At 39.1% G+C, this 20,366-nt stretch overlaps 1 protein-coding gene across 24 annotated transcripts in view; it reads left to right on the forward strand.

The window, feature by feature from the left end:
• adgrl2a (adhesion G protein-coupled receptor L2a) overlaps positions 1-9,469 on the forward strand; it is a 98,012-nt gene extending 88,543 nt beyond the window's left edge. For 3 of the 24 annotated variants that reach the window (XM_067596808.1, XM_067596813.1, XM_067596809.1), the window contains 6 exons: positions 1,284-1,452; positions 1,659-1,787; positions 2,456-2,552; positions 4,231-4,359; positions 5,057-5,074; positions 6,885-9,469. In XM_067596808.1, the coding sequence (XP_067452909.1) occupies positions 1,284-1,452; positions 1,659-1,787; positions 2,456-2,552; positions 4,231-4,359; positions 5,057-5,074; positions 6,885-7,735 (1,393 nt within the window). In that variant the 3' untranslated portion in view covers positions 7,736-9,469. Of the gene's footprint in view, positions 1-1,283; positions 1,453-1,658; positions 1,788-2,455; positions 2,553-4,230; positions 4,360-5,056 lie in introns of all 24 variants that reach the window. The other 21 variants (XM_067596812.1, XM_067596814.1, XM_067596816.1 and 18 more) reach the window with 19 other exon arrangements.
• The last annotated feature ends 10,897 nt before the right edge of the window (positions 9,470-20,366 follow it).

Consider the following 20,366-nt stretch of genomic DNA (forward strand, 5'->3'; position numbering starts at 1 on the left):
TGAAAGTCAGTATTAGCGCCAATATCATTGCATGTTGCATGTAAAAGCAAAGTTAACACACACCCTCTCCTTTCTCTTTTCCTATCATTCTCCTCCTCTCTCTGTTCTGCGATCCACACCAGTAATTATCGCGTTTGTGATGGCTACTATAATACAGATTTGCCTGGGTAAGCTTTTACTATACACCTCAGATAATTTTACCCACACAACACCACCCACGCATTCAAATGTAAATTCAACCACAGACAATGTAGTCTACACAGAGTTTTGTAATTGTCATCATCAACAGCAAAACATACAATTCTCAGTCTTTGTTAGACTCAGTTCTTGTTAATTCCATTGATTCCCGTGATTTCCCTTGGATCAAAGTTTACGATATCTTACTCTAATGCCGACTAACCCACGCTGTTGTGCGCTCTGATCTAATTGTGTTTCTCTTTTCCTGCTTATCATGCTCTCTAGCTATGAAGATAATAAACGGTTTATCAAGTAAGGACATGTTGCCCAGAACTCTTCAGCTTGTAGTTTATTCTCTTTCCTCGTTTATTCCTTTCTTTCTTTCTTTCTTTCTTTCTTCCATTTTCATTTTTTTGCCGGTTCACCCTCTCCCAAACTGCCGCTTGAAAACTACTCATCCACTGTCCTTGTGACTGTTCACTGTCACCGTGTCCATCATCTTGAAATCTAGTGTTGGTGTTGTTGTTGTGTGTTTGAGCGTTGAACTGTGACCACTGTCGGTGTCTGAAGGTTCCACAGGACCTTCACACATGAAACGGGTTATCTCCCTTTTCCTTGAACTCTTTCCAAATCTGCCTAGTTCTCCAGATCTGATAACGCACTCGCTAGACAAACATTTCAGTGTATAGACTTGTAAAAATTAGTGTAAGGTTCAGCCAGATAACCATATATGTAATAACAATAGTTTTTTTTTTTTTTTTTTTTTACATGCTGTGTCCTCTGGTTGTGCTGTACTGTGTGTTCTAACACATAAGAAGTTATTTACAGAAAACAGGATCAAGGTTTTGCTTCCTTCTTGTCTGTTTAAAGGCAGGAACTGCATTTGAGTTTGAGAGTGTGTGTGTGTGTGTGTGTGTGTGTGTGTGTGTGGAGGGGTTGTTAAAATGTTTGTCATTTTATTGTTTTCTTCTCACCTGGTTTACAGCTTTACCCTAGTCTTTCATAGTGTTGGTGATTATAAATCCCACTCATTATTTTCCCAGACCAGTGAACGCTTCTCATGCTGGGTTTGTTCTCTGCTTGTGTTTGCTTTCGCTGTCCTTCAGATCCTGGGTCATGGGCGCCTTCGCTCTGCTGTGTCTTCTGGGTCTGACGTGGTCCTTTGGTCTCTTCTTCATCAACGAGGCCTCGATTGTCATGGCGTACCTCTTCACCATATTCAACACCTTCCAAGGAATGTTTATCTTCATCTTCCATTGCCTTCTCCAGAAAAAAGTAAGTTTCCTGTCGCCTGCAGTGCTCAGAGACAGTGATTTTCTTTTCAAGGTGAACAGTCAAGGCCGAACCTTTGCACCGGCATGCAGAATTCACAGAGCGCCACATGCTGATATAAAGAACAAACACTGCTTGCTTGAAGATCTCGGTTAAGTCATATGTAAAGTCAACATTGTATGTAAACACTCGGCTGTTTGCTCACGCAGGTCCGCAAAGAGTACAGCAAGTGCTTCCGCCACACGTACTGCTGCGGAGGGCTGCCAACTGAGAGCTCACACGGTTCTGCAAAGACTTCCACCACACGGACCAGCGCACGCTACTCCTCTGGTACACAGGTAGACCAGCAACTTCATACAGTCAAAGACTCACTGTCAAAAGAGAGAAGAACACAGCACTGAACACAGAGAATCTACTTTCATCATGAGCATGTAGATATTGCACCGAAAAATGCACATTACGCATTTTAGCTTCAGAGGTAGATCAAGAGACACAAACATTATGCCGCATTTTACAAGCAGCATCTGCTGTACTGCATGAGTACCTTTCTTCTGTTCTTCCCCCTTTAGCACTTGCTTTATCTTTTTTCTCACTAACGTCATGTGCATGTGAAATAGTACTGCACTATTTAAAGAGTATTGCAAGCACATTTTAATGTGGGGAAAGCCAAAATTGCAAAAAAAAACCCAACATATTTTCTTTATTCCTTTCTTATTAAAGGCTCATAGACCTTATAGACAATACCTCCAGATATACTGTACCTAAACCGAATCATCCCTGTCACTCTTTATTCAAGAGATCAATGACTGTCGCTGAAGTCATTCAAAAGTTGAGTGAAATAGAGTTAGACACACACAGTGGAAATGAGCATTAGTACTGCCCTCGCTTCACTGCATATTAGAATGTATGTGAGGAGTGATAGTACATAGAAAATAAATGAAAGTTGATCTGAAAGGTGAGCGGGCTTGTTTAAAGTCCTAATGACTGTCCCTTGTTGACCTGACAGAGTCGTATCAGGAGAATGTGGAATGACACCGTAAGAAAGCAATCTGAGTCCTCCTTTATCTCAGGTGACATCAACAGCACCTCAACCCTTAACCAAGGTCAGTTCACACCTCATTTCTCTCCACATGCACACCTATGCACACATTTCATCATCCAGCTAAAAATACCTCCTTCAAGTTCCAATGATCTCACACCGCCATACAGAATCCTACTCTGGTAATCATAATAAATGCCTTCAGTTTGAAAAGACAGAGCAGTACGGTTAAAAAAAAAAAAAAGGAAGAAAAAAAAGATCTAGGTCTTTAGTCAAGTCTCCCTCTTCTGCCAGCGAAGGATTACAAAAATCCGTCCTCAAATACTCTGTGCGCTGTCATTCTGGCCAGTAACGTCAGTCTCAAATTGGGGCAAGGCTAGAACCTTTTTTATTTAAGTGCTGGCTGTCCAAAGTTCATACCCAGACTCAGGGGAAATATAGGCAAAACTAAAAACAGGGGGGGAGAGAAAAGTTTTATTTTAGGAAAATCTTAACACGCAGAAAGAGGCCATTTGTTGCCTGGTATATTAGGCTGTTACTTTACAGGGGGATTTACGAGGGCGAGGGGAAAAAAAAAACTGTCATTTATTATTTAGCTTGAGCACAAATATGATGATGAGAAGATGATGTTCAACTCTGGTTGACCTGGAGTGCTTAGTGTGTTGGTAGGCTTTCTGCTGCCTCTGAAATGGCTTTCCAAGCATGCGAGGGAGAAGAGGGTTTACACTGAAGTAGTTTAACTTCACTCCCTCCTCTCCCTTCCTCTGACTCCTGTCGCTGCCGCTATTTGCCTTCTCTTTCTTTTTTGCCACCACTTCCCACAAGGTAAAACATTACACCTAGGACTTGGAAGCACAGTTTGACTCGCTGATACATCAGTAGCAATTTAGAAGTAAGACTGTTCTTCCTACAGGACCGTTTCCTGAAGATGTTAATGTAAAGGTTGGATATTGATCACTCCAGGGTGTAGTAGCCTAGTTACCCTAGAGAGTAAGTGCACTAAAGCAGGGCTCTATCTCCTGAAAGTACTTCCCTGTCATTAAGAACATCCCTGGAGACTTCCCAACATGACAGATGGCATTTAACACAGGTGATAAATGGCATTGGAAATACCTCAGATCCTTACAACACAAAAACACTGAAAGGAAGATGAGGTTTGGGAGAAAATAGCCAATTTAAATAAAAAAAAATAGCTGGTCTAAATAAAGATTTTGATATTAAAACTTGGAAGGATTCTATTCTTTGTCATAGGGAAGATTTTATATTTGCACCTGAATCAAGCGGGAAAACCTTTGCACAATCACAGAAATGGAGGGTGCTATTTTTGAAAAATGATATATGCTCAAGATGATAACAAAAAATAACTTGTGAAAAGCACTGATGACAGGATGCAATAATGAGCACGCTGGGTCGAAAATTGGTGGTCTTCTGTATGACCTGCAACACATGCGACAAATGAACTTGAAAGTTGAAAAGAAAAACTGCTACCTAGAGTTGTATAAAGTGAAGAAGGCCAGAAAAAGTATTTTCGGCTCATGCAGGAGTAGCTGGTTGCTTCCATCTCCCTAATGGCTTCGCAAACTTTATTCTGCAAATAAACACCCTAGTTTCAGATTGTGGCAAACGCCCTGGGTGACACCACATGCCTCATAACACAAACTTTCTGAAAAATTCCTTTCATTTCTGTCTTTCATGACACTTTCAATTACTTTATCTGCTCTTCTTTTGTCTTGCCACTCCAGGAATGACCGGGAATTATCTACTAACAAATCCTCTTCTTCGACCACAAGGCACTAACAACCCTTATAACACCTTACTGGCTGAGACAGTCGTATGTAACACCCCCACGGCTCCAGTGTTTAACTCGCCAGGTGTGCTTACTTAATACTTTCACCTACATTCAGGCTTTTCTTCTTTTCTTCTCTCTTTGCCTCTTTTCCTTCTCTCCTTCTTTTGTCTGTTCAGAATGTACAGCAGGCCAAATGAAAGGCAGGAAGTTCTCCAGTATCGCATTTCCTTCTGAATCATTGTCTCCCAAATGCTTGATACAGTACATACTGTGTGCGAAAATGCACGTTTTCATCTTGGACAGGGATTTTTGTGGTTCGTCACGATCCACCATCTGTGTTCTCATATTTCTCTTATCCAAACTCTGAATGGGACATAATGATTAAGATGGGAATGAGATACTATATGTCCTGCCTTGAGATAATGTAAACAGCAGCATAGACATGAAGCTGTAGTATAAACTGCATGATAATTAAGATTTATGCTCCTGAGTTTATCAGGTGATTTGTTATCTTTTTGTGTGTTTTAGAGGGAGTTTTCCCCTTAAAACATATTAAACTGCTAGCAAAATCTATGTCCTTGATGCAACTTTTGCATTAAGTTGTCTGTGTATAGATATATTTGGTAATAGCTGATAAAATCACTATATCTCAAATGCACATGGCATTTAAGCTTATATCAGACTGTGAAGACTGTGCTGTGATTGTGTGCTATTCTATTTTGAAACTGAAATGGCATCTTTTGTCATGTTTTGTGCTTTTCCCTTGTGCTTCCCTCTAGTGACCTACAGAGAGACAAGTATGGGAGTAAAACTTAACTTTGCCTATCAAATGTAAATTTTTTTCAGCATGCTTATTAAAAACAACCAAAACCCTGGCACAGTCACTGGTTTACTTTAGGCCATTAACACACACTCAGTGAGCAAGTGGTTCACAAAATTATCTACCCAAATTCAACTCTAATCTGGACAGAAATAAAAGACGGCTTTATCGCAAAGGCCCATTGCTCTGCTTCTCTCTCTTCTGCTTAATTTGTGATTTTTAACTGACCAAAAAATGTGTTGCTCTTCTCTGGCAGAAAGGAGCATTTATCAGAAAAATTTCTTTTTTTTTCTTTTTTTCTTCTCTTTTCTCCCAAAAAAACGTCTGTCCTCCTGTGGCATTCAGCAGTCTCAGTGTCCAGTAGTATTCCCCTCACACCTTTCCAGACAACACCTGTCTGGACACTAAATTGCCTCCTAGCAGGCATAAACACACAGATGCCATGGCAGCAGCTGTTTAATTTTCCCCGTATTCTCTTATTTTCTATTTCTTGTCATTTCTCTCCAATAAGCTCTGCAAAATTTCACCTTATAACACAATCATAGCTACTCCCTTTTTTTTGGACAAAGACAAATGTTGCCGTAAGATACCGCCATTAGTCTTCATCTTCATTTCTAGATCTGTTGAGGCATGTTAAGCATAGCAGAGCACATTTTTCCTTTATCTCCTCTCTCAATCATAGAATAACTAATATTTATCCTTTTTGCTGCTGCTTTCCATGACCTCCATGCTTTGAGAAATTCCTAACATGACTGCATCTGACCTCTGCAGCGGCTGTGTTATTCTTGAGCTGTGCTGCTAGTGACCGGGGTCTCACTGGGAACTGTCACTGTGACGGATGCCAAGTGCTGGGCTGCGGGCAAGCTCTGACCTTTGCCAGCTTTGGGTACACAAGCTGCCAACTAATGGACAGAAAGTGTACCAACATAAAGAAAAAAAAAGAAAATTATCTGTTGGCATTTAATTCGTAAAAGTAAAAGCTGTTTGATGCTTGTTTATTTCATTTGCTGAACCCTTGCTCTTGCTAAGTTGCAGTTAAGATTTTTACTTTATGTTTTGTTGTTCTTTTGAGTGATTCTCCTTCATGTTACAATAAATCATTTTACTTTCTTTTGTACATCAGCTGCTCTTAGACCAGATAGCCTGAGCAGACAGACATGATGTGAGTTGTCTAAAGTGAGTCTTTTCACCTGCTGTGTGTGGTGATGGTGGAGTGCTGCTTGTGGGCTCCCCTTGTAGTGAGAACAAAGATGGCTGTCCCATGTTGATACATGACTACTTTCCCTTTCTGTCTATGTCATCTTTTCCCATCTCTGTCCTTTTCTTTCCCTTGGCACATCCAACCTATTAGTTGCTAGAAAACCTGTAAGTGTTGTAGCTTGCCCGTTTGTGGCTTCATACTTGTGGACATCTACTTTTGCCCAGTGTGTTGTGATGGTGATTACTGTTTCAGTTTGTTTCTTAATGTTGTTTGGGATCTTTTTCATTGCTTTGTCACTTTTGTGGCAGACTAAAACGCACAATGCTCCGCTTATTTCAAAGAAATTATTTGTAAGGGAAAGTCAAAATGTATATGTGAGAAAGTAAAATGATTTCTCATTGCAAATAATGCATGCCTATATATTGTATGTTAAGGATTGTGCCTAACTAACGGATTTACGGCATGGCTTAATTTGACTTGAGTTTTTTATGTGAAACTGCATCCTAAACAGCATTAAACTTTTTTTTTCTGCAATTCATCTGTGCTGACTAATGTAAAATCCCCTCACGTTCTCTTCTCTTTATAGGGCACTCACTGAACAATGCGGTGAGGGATACAAGTGCAATGGATACACTACCGCTAAATGGTAACTTTAACAATAGCTACTCGCTCCGCAATGGGGACTTTGGCGACAGTGTGCAGGTAGTAGACTGCGGCCTCAGTCTGGACGATGCTGCCTTCGAGAAAATGATCATCTCTGAGCTAGTACACAACAACCTGCGTGCCTGTAACAAAAGCCACCAACAGCAACAGCAGCAGCACCCCAGTTTACATCATCAGCCCCACCACCAGCAGCCGCCGCAGTACCACCATCATCACCACCACGCGGAGCGGGCTCCGCCCAAGGTGACAGTGGTAGGTGGCAGCAGCAGTGAAGACGACGCTATCGTAGCTGATGCTTCGTCTTTGGTGCACATGGGTGACACAGTGGGCCTCGAGCTGCACCATCAGCAGGAGCTGGAGGCACCGCTCATCCCCCAGCGGACTCACTCGCTTCTGTATGCACCCCAGAAGAAGGTGAGGACCGATGGGGGAGTTGAGACCTTTGTCAGCCAGCTGACACCCACCAACCCTGACGATAGTCTGCAGTCACCAAACAGAGACTCCTTGTACACTAGTATGCCTAATCTGAGGGACTCTCCATACCCCGAGAGCAGCCCTGATGTGGTGGAGGACCTGTCCCCCTCCAAGAGGAGCGAGAATGAGGACGTTTACTACAAGAGCATGCCTAACTTAGGAGCTGGCAACCAGCTCCAGGCCTATTACTCGATAGGCCGAGGGAACAGTGATGGTTATATTATTCCTATTACTAAAGAGGGCTGCATCCCTGAAGGCGATGTGCGGGAAGGACAGATGCAGTTAGTCACAAGCCTTTAAATGTATTTAAATCATCCCCAAACCTCTTCCTGCCCTTTTGCAGCCCTCACCTCTTGGAGGACCCACTAGTGAAGGGAAGGGAAGTCTTTGCTTTATTTTTGAAGAGAGCCTTGAAGCCCCGTCATACACACTAGCCATTTACAAACCTCCCCTCCCCCATCTGCATTACCATCTCCTTTACCCCCAAACATGCCACTCTTCCCACCTTCCCTGCAGAGCAACAGACTTGGTGCACAGCAATGGCAGTGCAACGTTTAAATGAGACTGTACATAAAATGCAGAGTCAAATTTCAATTTTAAGAGACAAGCCAACTATGTATTTAAATGTGCTGCTGCTGTTGAATAATTGAGAAAAATTTAAGGTACAGAAATAAAAAAAGACAAAAAAAAAACCAAAAGGAAACATTACTGGCTACATCAGATCAGCAATTTCCCAATCAAAAGGTTGTACATACACTCCCCAACATCCTTGTTGAAACCTGTTTTTTTATTGTGAACAAAACACCCCTAGACCAGGACATGGACTCCGTTTGTAAAATGTTCCTGTGCAGACTGTTTGAAAAGGAATATAAGGTCCTGGTCGCTATCCATCACCATGAAGTTTGGATTGTATAACCACTAGCAATCAAGCCCCTGGCCTTATATTTTCTCAACTGTACATTGAACTGTTGTCAAGGAAAATGGCTAAAATATATATTTTGTTGTATTGCTAGTGTAAAATAAAAATTCATGGGAAACCGTAAATATGAAGAAACCTTTTAATTGCAAAATTTAACGTTTGAGAGACTATTGTGTAGAAGTTGCACATATGTTATACAGTGTGTTTATGGTTCCAGCACTTCATTCATGGTAGTAAGTTTGAACGTAAAGGCTTATGAAAAGAAAGGAGGATTCAACAAATTACAAAGATGCATTATCACATTTCCCACCTGTGAACAGTGTTTTTGCTTAATGAGTTCCATTGATATCGCCCATTGAAATATGTTTATTTGATTTTGCCCAAGTGGCATTACTTTAGTAGAATGGGAATACAAACAACCCAGTTAAAGTGATTTATTTATTACACAGTTTTTTGTGTAATTCCGAATTAAATAGATCTTTTTAACAGTCATGGCAGGGTCAGGGTGATGGGCAAGCGCAACCGAAATGAAACCAACTTTTGACAATAAAGTTTCTATCATAAATGTAGTTCTTCCGCCTGGGTTTGGACATTTTATTTATTAAAATCTTTCCAAAAAATAAATGGGAAATGTATGAATATTTTCCAGCACTGGTATACATGCTGTACTGTAGCTCATGTTTTTTATGTAAACATGTTACCAAGGGGCTCATCACTTAAGACTGATGTAAAGTTCAACACTTGTTTAACAAATAAAATAAATGTGAGATTTTTTGTCAAATGCCAGTTGCTTTTTAATGGTTTGTGTTTTTGGTACTATTTGAGAAAACCGTTTTAATTGTTTTGGTATGGATAAAATACACTTTTGACTCAGGTTATAAGTAAGTCCCGAGCACCTTGAACGGTAAATTGGTGAATTTGTTTTCTATGGGATTTATTTGCTTTTTGTTCTGCTTTTTCTTCAATCACTGCAGTGTAGAGAGAGCTCATTTCACCGTATGTGTTAGAGAAGCCAAATCTTTCCATGTGATTCAAAGATGAGAAACTCAGGTAGGAAAATTGCATTGTAAATGTTCCTCTGTGTGGTTGTAACACTAATAAAGGTTCGAAAATGACACTGGTTCACAGTATTGTCCACTTAGTATATTATTGAATGAGCACCAGTTTTGGCACCACTTAAGAGCTCAGCACTAGGGTTATCCTGTGAGATGTTGGCTTTTAATGCTGTGTGGGAGTAGAAACGTGTCCATGGACCTAACAAGGGGCCTGTGCTACACTTGGCTGTGGTTGTAGAAATATATTATACATAATATGTCCGAGTATGACACACACTTGCTCTAATTAATGTCTGCTGCTGCCGCCGAAGCCCACAGTCAGTTCCTGTACGCTTTATGCCTCAGGTAATGCTAATTTACGAAGCATTTTAATATAACACCAGTTTAGGCAGAGTGACAGCTCTCAGCGGGGTAGCTGGAAATTGCACTGTTTACCATTTGGCATTGAAGGAAATGACTCAGAACTTAGCAAAAATGCACTTTATGTCAGAGCTGGTGCGCATAATGCTGTGTGGGCTGCGTGTTGTTTTGACTTTATCCACAATTATGTGACATTTTGTGCAATTATGTGAGGCTACAAACTGTCATAGAGGAATGATGTTCTTTTTTGTGATCTTTTGTACAGACCCCTTGAATGTCAGTTAGGAATCAAGTGTTGAGGAGATTGTTGACTGTTGAAATGGCAGGCATAATGGCGTGCATAATAATGAGGACAAAAATCATATTGATCTCTATTGTGTAAGAGAGCCTTAAAAGCTCAGATAGACAATGTTTCTTTTGTGTAAAAATTAAAATAAATACAACTAATAGAATTTGGAAATATGCTGTTAGACAGTAACAACTTGTACAATTTTAACAAAAGTAATTATAAAGATTGTTGTAGAAGAACCTAAGACGGCTGATCTCACAGAGACTTTTTTTATATACATAATGCTCTGTTCAACTTTTACATTTTCATTGGAGTAACCACTAAATAATAGCAGTGTCCCCTTGTTAAAAGTTATCCCATCAAACAAGTCTGTCTTTGTTCATTGTTGTGAGCATAGATCACCAGCATTTTCTGTCCTCCTGAAATAAAAAAAGACAACTCTTTAGTGCAAGATTCTGCCTAAACTGTAAAATAAAGCAAACATTAACGGCAGAATCTTTACCACGAAGAGAAGGAAGTCACAATGTCAACGCAGACAAACAAATAATAGCCAAACCTTTCTTCACCCCTCTCCCTAACTGCAGTTTGTTTATCCTAGCACAGTGACCTTAGACATGGATAAACTTTGCCAGTAAGCAAGTTTATTTTCATTATTAAGGGCAGGGAAATATGATCTTGCATTGGCTATTTGTCTGTGACAGGGAATGTGAATGCGGCACCCTCCAGCTTTGCGTGTGGCCTTCTCACCATGCAAGAGCCTCACTAATTCCCCGTCTTTTGCTCTGGGAGAGACTCACCCTTTGTCAAACATTGATTCAGAAGTAGGCCAGGAGCCATGGGGCTGAGAGCTTGGTTGCTCCCACAGAGGAGCGAGTCGGCCCCTGGAAACAGAGGTAGAGAATACTGTCAGCAGAATTGGGGTGAAACTGCTAAAGACGGATGTGTTATTGAGTAAACAGTGGAATGAGACTAATGTGTGACCAAACATGGATATTTGTGATTGTCGAGTCAGAGGTAATATTCAGGATCTAAGGAATCTCTGTTGGATATGATGAAATTGCATGAAAGACATTTTCCAGTTGATGAAAGATTTTATAAATGTGTGTGTATATTTTTTTTTCCAAATTCCCAGAATGTACTAGAAGTCTCCCACATTTCTGTGTCCTCACTGGGAGGCAGAAAACAATGAGACCTTTCCTATAAGCACTTGGTATTTTGGTCACACAGAGATTTGATGAACATTTAATTAATTGATCATCTGTTTAGGATCAACTGTGATGAGCTTCATCAACTTTAATTACAGATCATTACTACGTATGTGACTTTTTAATTCCACATCCCTACCTTAACATATAAAATGAATGTTTATATATATTTTGTAAGCCCAAATAATTCAATATTTTATTATAAAATATAGAGGACTATGACCATTTTTTCAAGTCTATATTCATGTATTTATTCAAAGTTCATTTTAAAAAGTTAAATTTCAAATCCTTAAGGATTTCTGTGAGGTTATCAATAGCCACTGCAATGGCAACTGCTGCAGTAACTCCTGTGAACGGAAAACACAGTGCCAATTATATTATCAACGTGGATGAAAGTGATTGTGTACAAGCAAAGGAAAACCTCTCAAGCCACAAACAGTGACTGGCAGTGCAAAAGTAACTTCCCAAACTCTTGAAGTCAAAGGGGACCCTTTAACTGCACACTCTTTTCTTCCCCCAGCCTCTTTTGTCCTGTCCCCAACTTCAAATGTGCAGATTTGCGGCCCATGGGCGACTTAGATCCGGTCCCGTCGAGGTGAAAAATCCAATTAACCTGCAGCTCCAGCTGCCTTCGTTATAATCCCCTCCCATAATTATGAAATTACCAGATGCAGGATTTCAAATGAAAAAAGGATGAGAGCGACTGGCTCAGAAAAAAAAGATGAAATAAACCATTCCATGCCAGTATACAGTTCCAATTTACCTCAAGGGGGAACAGCTAATTCTTATGACTGGGTTTGAAGGTGAGACCTGCAAAAGCCCTTGTAATCAGAATAAGAAATATCCTAACAAAAACATGAAGATGGTTGGATCTTGAAATAGCCATTGAGATTAATGGATAGACCCTTGCATGTTATGAATTTAGACTTTTGAAGTGACAGTATAAGTCAACCATACAGGACTAGATTAAAAACAGTGGCACTGTGAGTACTTTGGGAGCTCTGTTGGTGCTCCACAAATGCTCAAGAGAACGGTTTAAAAAATTGAATGAGCTACAAGTATTAAAACCCTTGATTCAGGAGGGAAAGAAAACATTTAAAAACACAGATGTGTTTTGGAATATTTCTGCCCTCTTCAGATTGTTCAAACTAGAATAACACTAGACAATGGGCCACAGTAAGTTACTGTATTTGGAGGAAAGTATGTAATGTAGGTGGGATTTATTATATTTAAAGTATTCAAACAGTGAAAAAATGTATGAGGTTTGATGCATCATTTACTCATCCATTTAAAAGTAATTATGAATGTTGCTCCAGCCGTCTAGCATAAGTACTTGGAAAAATAAAAATCCATTCTACTGAAAAATAACACACATCACATGGGGATGTCACCTATTGATCCTCTGACTCTTATTTTTCTCAAAGAGCTACTGTGTCTTGCATTGCCCTTAGTGCAAGCTCTTTCATCTCAATACTCAATGAGATCTGAGCTGTAGGCTCACTAGATGTTAAAACCCTTAGCTGCTGTAGCAAACAAAACAAAAGACATTGATTCCTCTTCTTTCTCAAATTATACGAAGCTAATGGAGGTTCTGGTTTCCACCAAACTGGAGGACAAACCATTTAAATCATCCTGTAAGATAAACACATTTTCATCTTGTGTCTAATATGTAATTGAGATACATGAAGATGCAAATCTCTCTACTGTCTGACAGGAACCAAACTGAAAGTATTTTGATCATTTAGAAACTGGATATTCATTTTTTATATCTAATAATTAGTCAGTTAATGTTTTAAATTATCTCCTGCTGTCTAATATTATTTACTGATGCAATTATGTCAGTAATATTTATGACTAATGCATGCAGTACATAAAACATCAAAAAACATCCAGCTCACAATGCGTTTAATCGATAGTATAACACGATTCCCTTATGTAATGGTATGAGTTATCATATTGTTTTACAGTAAACAGGCACAGTGCATTTTTTACTTCTTATGTTCAGACTCTCATCAGTAAATCTAACATTCGTCTGATAAACTCATTGGCACTCGCCGAAGGGAAGCCTCAGGCAATAACTATGGGATCCCCTGCCGTGTACAAGCTTCTGCGGCCCAATATAGATAACTCCCACTCACACTACACCTACTGTATGCTGAGGCTCATGCAAATTAATCCATTATGCTGCTGTATTCACACAGCATCAACATCTCTATTCATCATTCAGCAAGAGGAGAGGGAATATGTAACAACTTAATGGCCTCTCACCTACATTATTTGCTTCTTAAGGGTAACTGCTTCTATCTTTACACTCAAAGCACTGTTATTGTAATATGTAGGTTTTTAGGTATGAGAAAAACACACTCTCAAGCTCTCAAACTAGAGCAGGGTAGTTATCTAAAATATCTACATTTAAACAAAACCTATCACAACACAGCCAAAGTGTGTTACTTTTCCTTGTGGCAAGACATCATCGTGCCAGCTGCAGGGTGGATAAAAGGCGAGAGTGACTGTCCTTCAGCAGTCATTCCCTCCACTCAAAATAACTTTGAGCAAGATTATAAGAGCAGGTAATGCTTAAAACGTTTATTTAAAAAATGAATGTGATTCAGAATCATATGAAGGTTATGTGAATGGATACTGACCACCAGCAGTTCCTTATACATATTTGGTTTGTCTTCAGAAATGGAAAAGAGAGCTCTTTGAAGGTCACTTTCTGAGTTTAAAGCACCAGGGAAACACTTCTGTATTCCCCTGCTCTCTACAGTATATCTTGTCAATGCTTTAGCCATATAAAAAGGAATTAATAATATGTAAAACCTGCTCATACTGTATGCTCCAGGAACAAATCATAAATTATTTGAAGCTCAGTGGTCTTTTTATTTCCATGAGGAACACACCATTGCATACTAGTGTAATGTATGACTGAAAACATTTAACTGATTGTAATAATTTGAAAAATTGTAATAATTTGTGGATTCTGTATGCAAAAATATTCATTCAGTTTTCTTTTTTAAAATGATTAAGGCATCAAGATCTATCGATTGGACTGTGTATCATCAAAACACGTTCCCTGGGAACCACAATCATTCACAGTGGGACATAAATGGGATCCATAAAGCAGGCAATGGGCCCAGTGCTGTGTTTATAATTGATAAGTTGCAACCTTGAGTACAGGTGTGCATTGCAGTTGAATATTGATTCAGAGTTTCCTTGCTGGTGGCGAAGGTGAAAGGAGACTATGAAGACAAGATATGAAATATATTATGAATGTCTCTGTTGGACTATAGTTTCTCATTAAGATTCAGAGGGGCCTATGCAGAGGAACCTTGTCATGCTAATCTTGGCCAAGTGGTCCCACAGGGCCCAGGAACTGTGAGCAAGCATACATCTCCAGGAACGTTTTTTGTGTGTGATCTTTGTTATATTACTTGCATTGCCTTTGTGGTATCATTGTCCTATTTGTATAGTGCTTTGTCTTAGTCAAATAACTGGTTAAGACACCAAAATGCACAGCGTGCTCCAGTTCTCTTCTCAAATGCAAAGGTACAGAAACAGTATCCTTTCAAATGTTAGGAAAGAATCAACAAGTGTTAAAAATTACAAATATGTCCCCTTGTTTATGAAAGGTTTTTAGTTCAGATCACTTGTATTATTAATGAATAATCATCTGCTTCACATGCTCAAATGCATTTATATATTATACCCAGACCTAGAGCGATGAAACATGTGAGAAAGCAAAGACAAAAGAATACATATTATGGCGTATAATTTAATGTCTACTGAACTCCAGGTCAGTTTCAATATAGCATGAGTGAAGTGTTGTGAGATCTAATCTGATTTCATTTTATTAAAATGAGAATGCATTTTGTGGAATCAATTGCACGTTTTTGATTCATATCAACAGTTTATTTTTTCATCCATGGCCAGCAGTACCGGCACACATCACTGATTTGTTGGCTGACAATTTGTAAATACACATTGCAGGTCTGCAAATTTGGTTTGAATAACCAACTAGGAAAATATAGAAACAAGATGCAACTTTATAGAAGGTTCAAATATTGATCATAAATTGCTGTGAATAAAGGATTTGTCCAAGTAGTTCCTGTATTTTTAAGCAAACCTGAATAAATCCATGTGTCTTCCTAAGTATGATGGTTTAGAAAATATAAATTACCAGCAAAGTAACATAATAACATATAAATATGAATTTAACATCTTATTTCAGTGCTACAAGGGAGTATGACAGTGCAGCGCCATTATTTCATTGTTAGAGGAAAGCCCTGAAATCTGTCTACAGTAAATTTCCTAGCTGATGAAATTACTGGCATGACCTTTAAAGCTTCCTCCTTAAACGTTTTATGTCTGATGTCTCACAAATGACAATAAGATGTCTTGCCAATCATGCAAATTACATCTCAAATTCAATGGATCACATTGCAGAGAGGAAGAGGGAAAAGCATTATGTTGACTGAAAAAGGGTGGACAAGCAATTAATGATATCTGAGCTGGGGTTTCATATCTCCAACAATCAAAAGTAGATTTAAATGATCGGATGGTCTAATGTCAGGCATGCTTCCGCCTTCCAAGCCATTTCTCTGTTAATACAGAAGAGTAAATTGCTTTGAGCTTATTTGTGATAATCATAGTATTGACACTCAGCGCTATGAATGGTGCCCATTACATGTTCCAGCAGAAGCCCTGGAAATAGACTTTTAATTTGAATGTATTTCAATAACGTTGAGTGAAATGGATTATGGTGGCACTGCCGCTTGATTGATCAGTTTCACCATTTATGTACAGCACAAGTCTGGCCTCCACTGCAGATGTCCTTACTGGGATAGCATTCTTAATGACAGACTGTGGCCCGACTTTGCAATTCAATGCATAATGGTTCAAATGCATTAAAGCAGAGCCAGGGGGATCCCAACAGATGCTGAATGGTAGTTTTGTCTTGAGTACGTCGGGGGGCTTTTCAGCTTGAAGGTGAGATATCAAGCAAGAGCCACATTACGACTCACTTTGATGTGATAGCTTACAGCTGTGGCTGGCAGATCAGTGAAATGAGATCTTTGGGAGATATTTGGAAGAACCGTAGGGTTGCCATATTTCTGTGAGTTGTAAAATCTGTTGGTACAATACAAACTGGGAGAAACTATGTTTGAAATCAAATATTCATATAAAAACTATAGGTTGTTTTTAAGTGGTTAATGGGGGTAGGGCAGAAACAAAATATGAAAAAAGGATTAACAGTTATGTAGCTCAATAGGCATCCAGGGTTTGGCACTTGAATTCCAATGGCCACCACTTCCCACATGAAAAGCATAGAGTAATGGGCATATAATGTTCCTGGCTAAGTGCAAACTGTGTTTTTAATTATTTTAAACTGGGTCATCTTGTAGCACAGCTGATCCTCCTTTTGCATTACATTTTGTGTAGCTGCTGATGCCATGTTAAAATTTGTTTTGGGATGTAAAAGCTGAGCTACTTACATTTATATTCAAAGTGCAGCTCCAGTTTCTGCAGGGTCTATCTTTATATGGCCAGTGTGCAAGCAGCATTTGTGGACAACCAGATGCAGAGAATCACAAGTGGAACTGAAGCCACAGCCAAGGTATCAACATGTGTCATCTGGATAGACGTGTCAATTTAAGTGTGCCACATGCAATGTGTTGTGCCTTGAGCTGCACTCCCTGCATTAATTTCCTGTTGTCTGAGTTCAAAGTGTTTGTCACCCGGTGTCAGTCATATTGTCAGTTTCTCTCTCGCTGTTCAGGGACCTTGCCGCGGTTGCAGAAAATGTTGTTTTCCCTTAACAGTACACTGGGTCACTTGGTCGATAGTGGCAGAGGTCCGCTGGGGTCAGGGCAGCTGACAGGGGTGCCCACTGTCGCCACTGCATGATAAAATGCTCAGAGGATTTATAGATAGACTCTGAATTCTACCGTTGGAAGGAAAGATGTTGAGACAGATGAGTGAGGAAAGAGGTAAAAGGTGATGTTGCAGAGGAGAGTGGGTGGAGGTAGACAAGTCAAGTCTAACAGAATTTCTTCTCTACAGAATTTCTCACTCACATGGTGATCAATACAAAATGACCATGCGAAAGTGCACGTCTGGTGGACAAACTATGCAGCTGGACAAAACAAAGGTCCACTTGATTAAAACAACCCTGCAGATTAACCAGACCCTCTGTACATATTTGCTCAGAGGCATTAATCAACACTGGATAGACTACTCTGAATAATAAGCAAGGTGATTATACAGCATTGAAACACCGCTCTTGTTCCTGATTCTTGGCATGAGCTGGTTTACAAGCCACTTGTTGGTTGAAAGTGATATAACAACACCAATTGTGAAACACAATAGTAAATCAGTGAGCAATCAGTGTGTTTTATTTACTTTAAATTTTGCACCTTCTACAAAAAACATGATTTGATTAATGGTTTAATTCAGCATCTGCAAGAAATCAGAATCGCTAGAAATGAAGCTAAAGGAAACCATGTTAGTTTTTGATTCACTGTGTACTTAATTTTTAAATAATCAACAAATATGCCCAAATTGCTGCACCATTAACTTTGTTTTTTTTTCAACAAATAAATCTTTTGAGTGCCCCCCTAAATGTAATATGAATGATATCTCAGATTTTAAAAAAATCACAAAATGGTTTAGCAGCGTCATTATTTCCAACAAACTATGATTATCATTGCATGATTTATGAAATGTGAATAATTGTCAGCTATATTCTTAAGTACTAATTTTATAAATGATCAAGGGGGGCTCTTCCTCCTGTTATTATTCTGTCTAGTAACATAATATTAGCCACTGAAAACTGCTCCACAGTTCACAGTGACTATTACAAATCACCTTTACCCAACAGCTGTCCCCACAACTAATTTTATCTTTTAAGCAAGCTGATTCATAAAAATGTAACAAACAGTAAATAAAAACACTCTCTGACAGCATACTCAAAACAATTTACTGTACTTGTAAAGCTCAACAGTTCAACAACAGCACAAATCTGCCAGCCTAAGAAAAAGCATTGACTCATAATTTCTATATAATTGGCCCTGATTTGTAATCTGACACCTTTCAGCGCTAGTTGCTATTTGACAATAGGCATAATAATGAAAAGGTATCATTTTAGCACATCCTGTAATTAACCTCATGAATATATATTGGTTTGTTAGTTTCTCCAGCATCTTAGATTTTCACCTTTGCATCTAATCAACACCCTCAGCAGCAAGTCAGTGTTATTAAGCCACAACCCAGTGAAAAACTGCTGACTTGTCCTTTCATAGTAACACCATATTTCTCTGCATACAAAAAACACTTTTTATAAGGAGTAAGCCAAATCTCTCAAGATAAAGTTGATGGACTGAGATGCTGTCATTCTCAAAGTTCTTTGACATCTCATACTGACTGACAATGATCGTTTTAAATCCGCCTGACGGGACTGCAGCACTCCAAGTAATGGAGATAAGTACTAATTGGGGTCATATACCCTATGCTTAATTCCACAGCTTTTACAATAACACGTACATGGTCAAGCCGGTGAGTCCATTACATCACTTACAAAAAGTTGACAGCAGTCAGTTAATATTAGTACCGCCATGCAGTGTGCTAGCCACTTGGCTGTCTTAAAGTGTTTGCAAGCGAAAGAATTAGTAGGGATTAGGAAGTTAATCTTGCAATGGAGCGAACAGGTGACAAGATGCTCTCACAACTCATTCCTATCAAGTTTAAACTGGTCATAGTGGATTACAGTAAAAGCAAAGTTACACATCACAAGCCTATTTCAGCTTTTAATTCATACCATGTACTAAGTTGATACTTAAGCTTTTCTGTTATCCTGTCTTCCTTGTCTATTTTTTGTGCAAATGTATAATGAACATTAATCTGTAAGCAATACTGCAGCTCTGGGACAAGAGACAAAAAGTTTGTCCAGATGTTTGGGACTTTGGCCATCTCTAGACAGAGCACTCATTGCTGTTGCTTGGGAAACACTTTATATTTGTATTTTTACATTCAATTGGACATTTCTGGTGGGTGGAGAACTATCAATACCTGGCACCGGAAAAATATTCTGACCAACAGAGCAAATATGTACAACATCTCAACTGTACAATATTAATGTTGAGGCTGACTAATATGCCTGTTCCCAACCAGCGTTAAAAATATAGACCTCAGCTGTGTTTGTGTGTATTCCTGTCCTATTTTTGTGAGGACCAATGAATATTAGGGTAACAGAATGAGAACATTTTGTATTACATTCAAAAGTGCAGTGTCCTCCCATGGCTCTATCCCAAACTCCAACCTAAGTACTACCATCGACCAAAACCCAACTTACACAGTGAGTTAACAACCTGCACACGTGCACATCAGTTTCACTCAGATTTGACTTTGTCAACTGCCACAGGTAGCTCTTCTGGGTCATTCACCCTACATCTCTGCCCTCCCTCCCAAACCACCAGTTTCTTCAGTGTCTTTCAGTCACTGTCTTTGTTATCAAAGACCTGTGGCAATATGACTACCCAAGTACTGTGGCTTCAAGTAAGCTTTGCTAAGAAAACTCTTCTCTCACAAGATATAGAAATTAAATCTAAAAGAAAACAGACCAGGAATGAAAAAGAGGGCAGGAATTTTGGTATAAAGTTAAGGCATCCATCTTTATATTATTACATTTAAAGGAGCTGCTAATTAGATAAACATCCCAGGTAATCATACCATTGCACATAACTTCAAAATGTAAAGAGAGACATAAAAGAAGTGTATATACAGAGATAAGTGCATTACTATGGGTAAGTACGAAAAAATATTAGCTCTTCAAAACTGTTCCTGTAAGGTTACAATTAACATGGGGTTAGTGTATAGGCTTAAAGCTAAGGTTAAAGCTGAGGTTAGGGGCCAATAGTTAAAGTTACCATATGTGCAGATATTTGAATGCATTGAAAGCCCCAAGTGAAAGTGTCAACCATCATTGATTTTCATTTGAATTTTAAAAATATCACACATGCTGCACAGCTTTGCCTTGCAAAGTGAGTTGGTGTTGAATTGCTGCTTCTGTGTAACATTGCTGCAACGCAACTCGTCAAAATGTTTTTAA

Source organism: Thunnus thynnus, chromosome 8 (genome assembly GCF_963924715.1).
Source record: "Thunnus thynnus chromosome 8, fThuThy2.1, whole genome shotgun sequence".
NCBI classification, from domain to species: domain Eukaryota; kingdom Metazoa; phylum Chordata; class Actinopteri; order Scombriformes; family Scombridae; genus Thunnus; species Thunnus thynnus.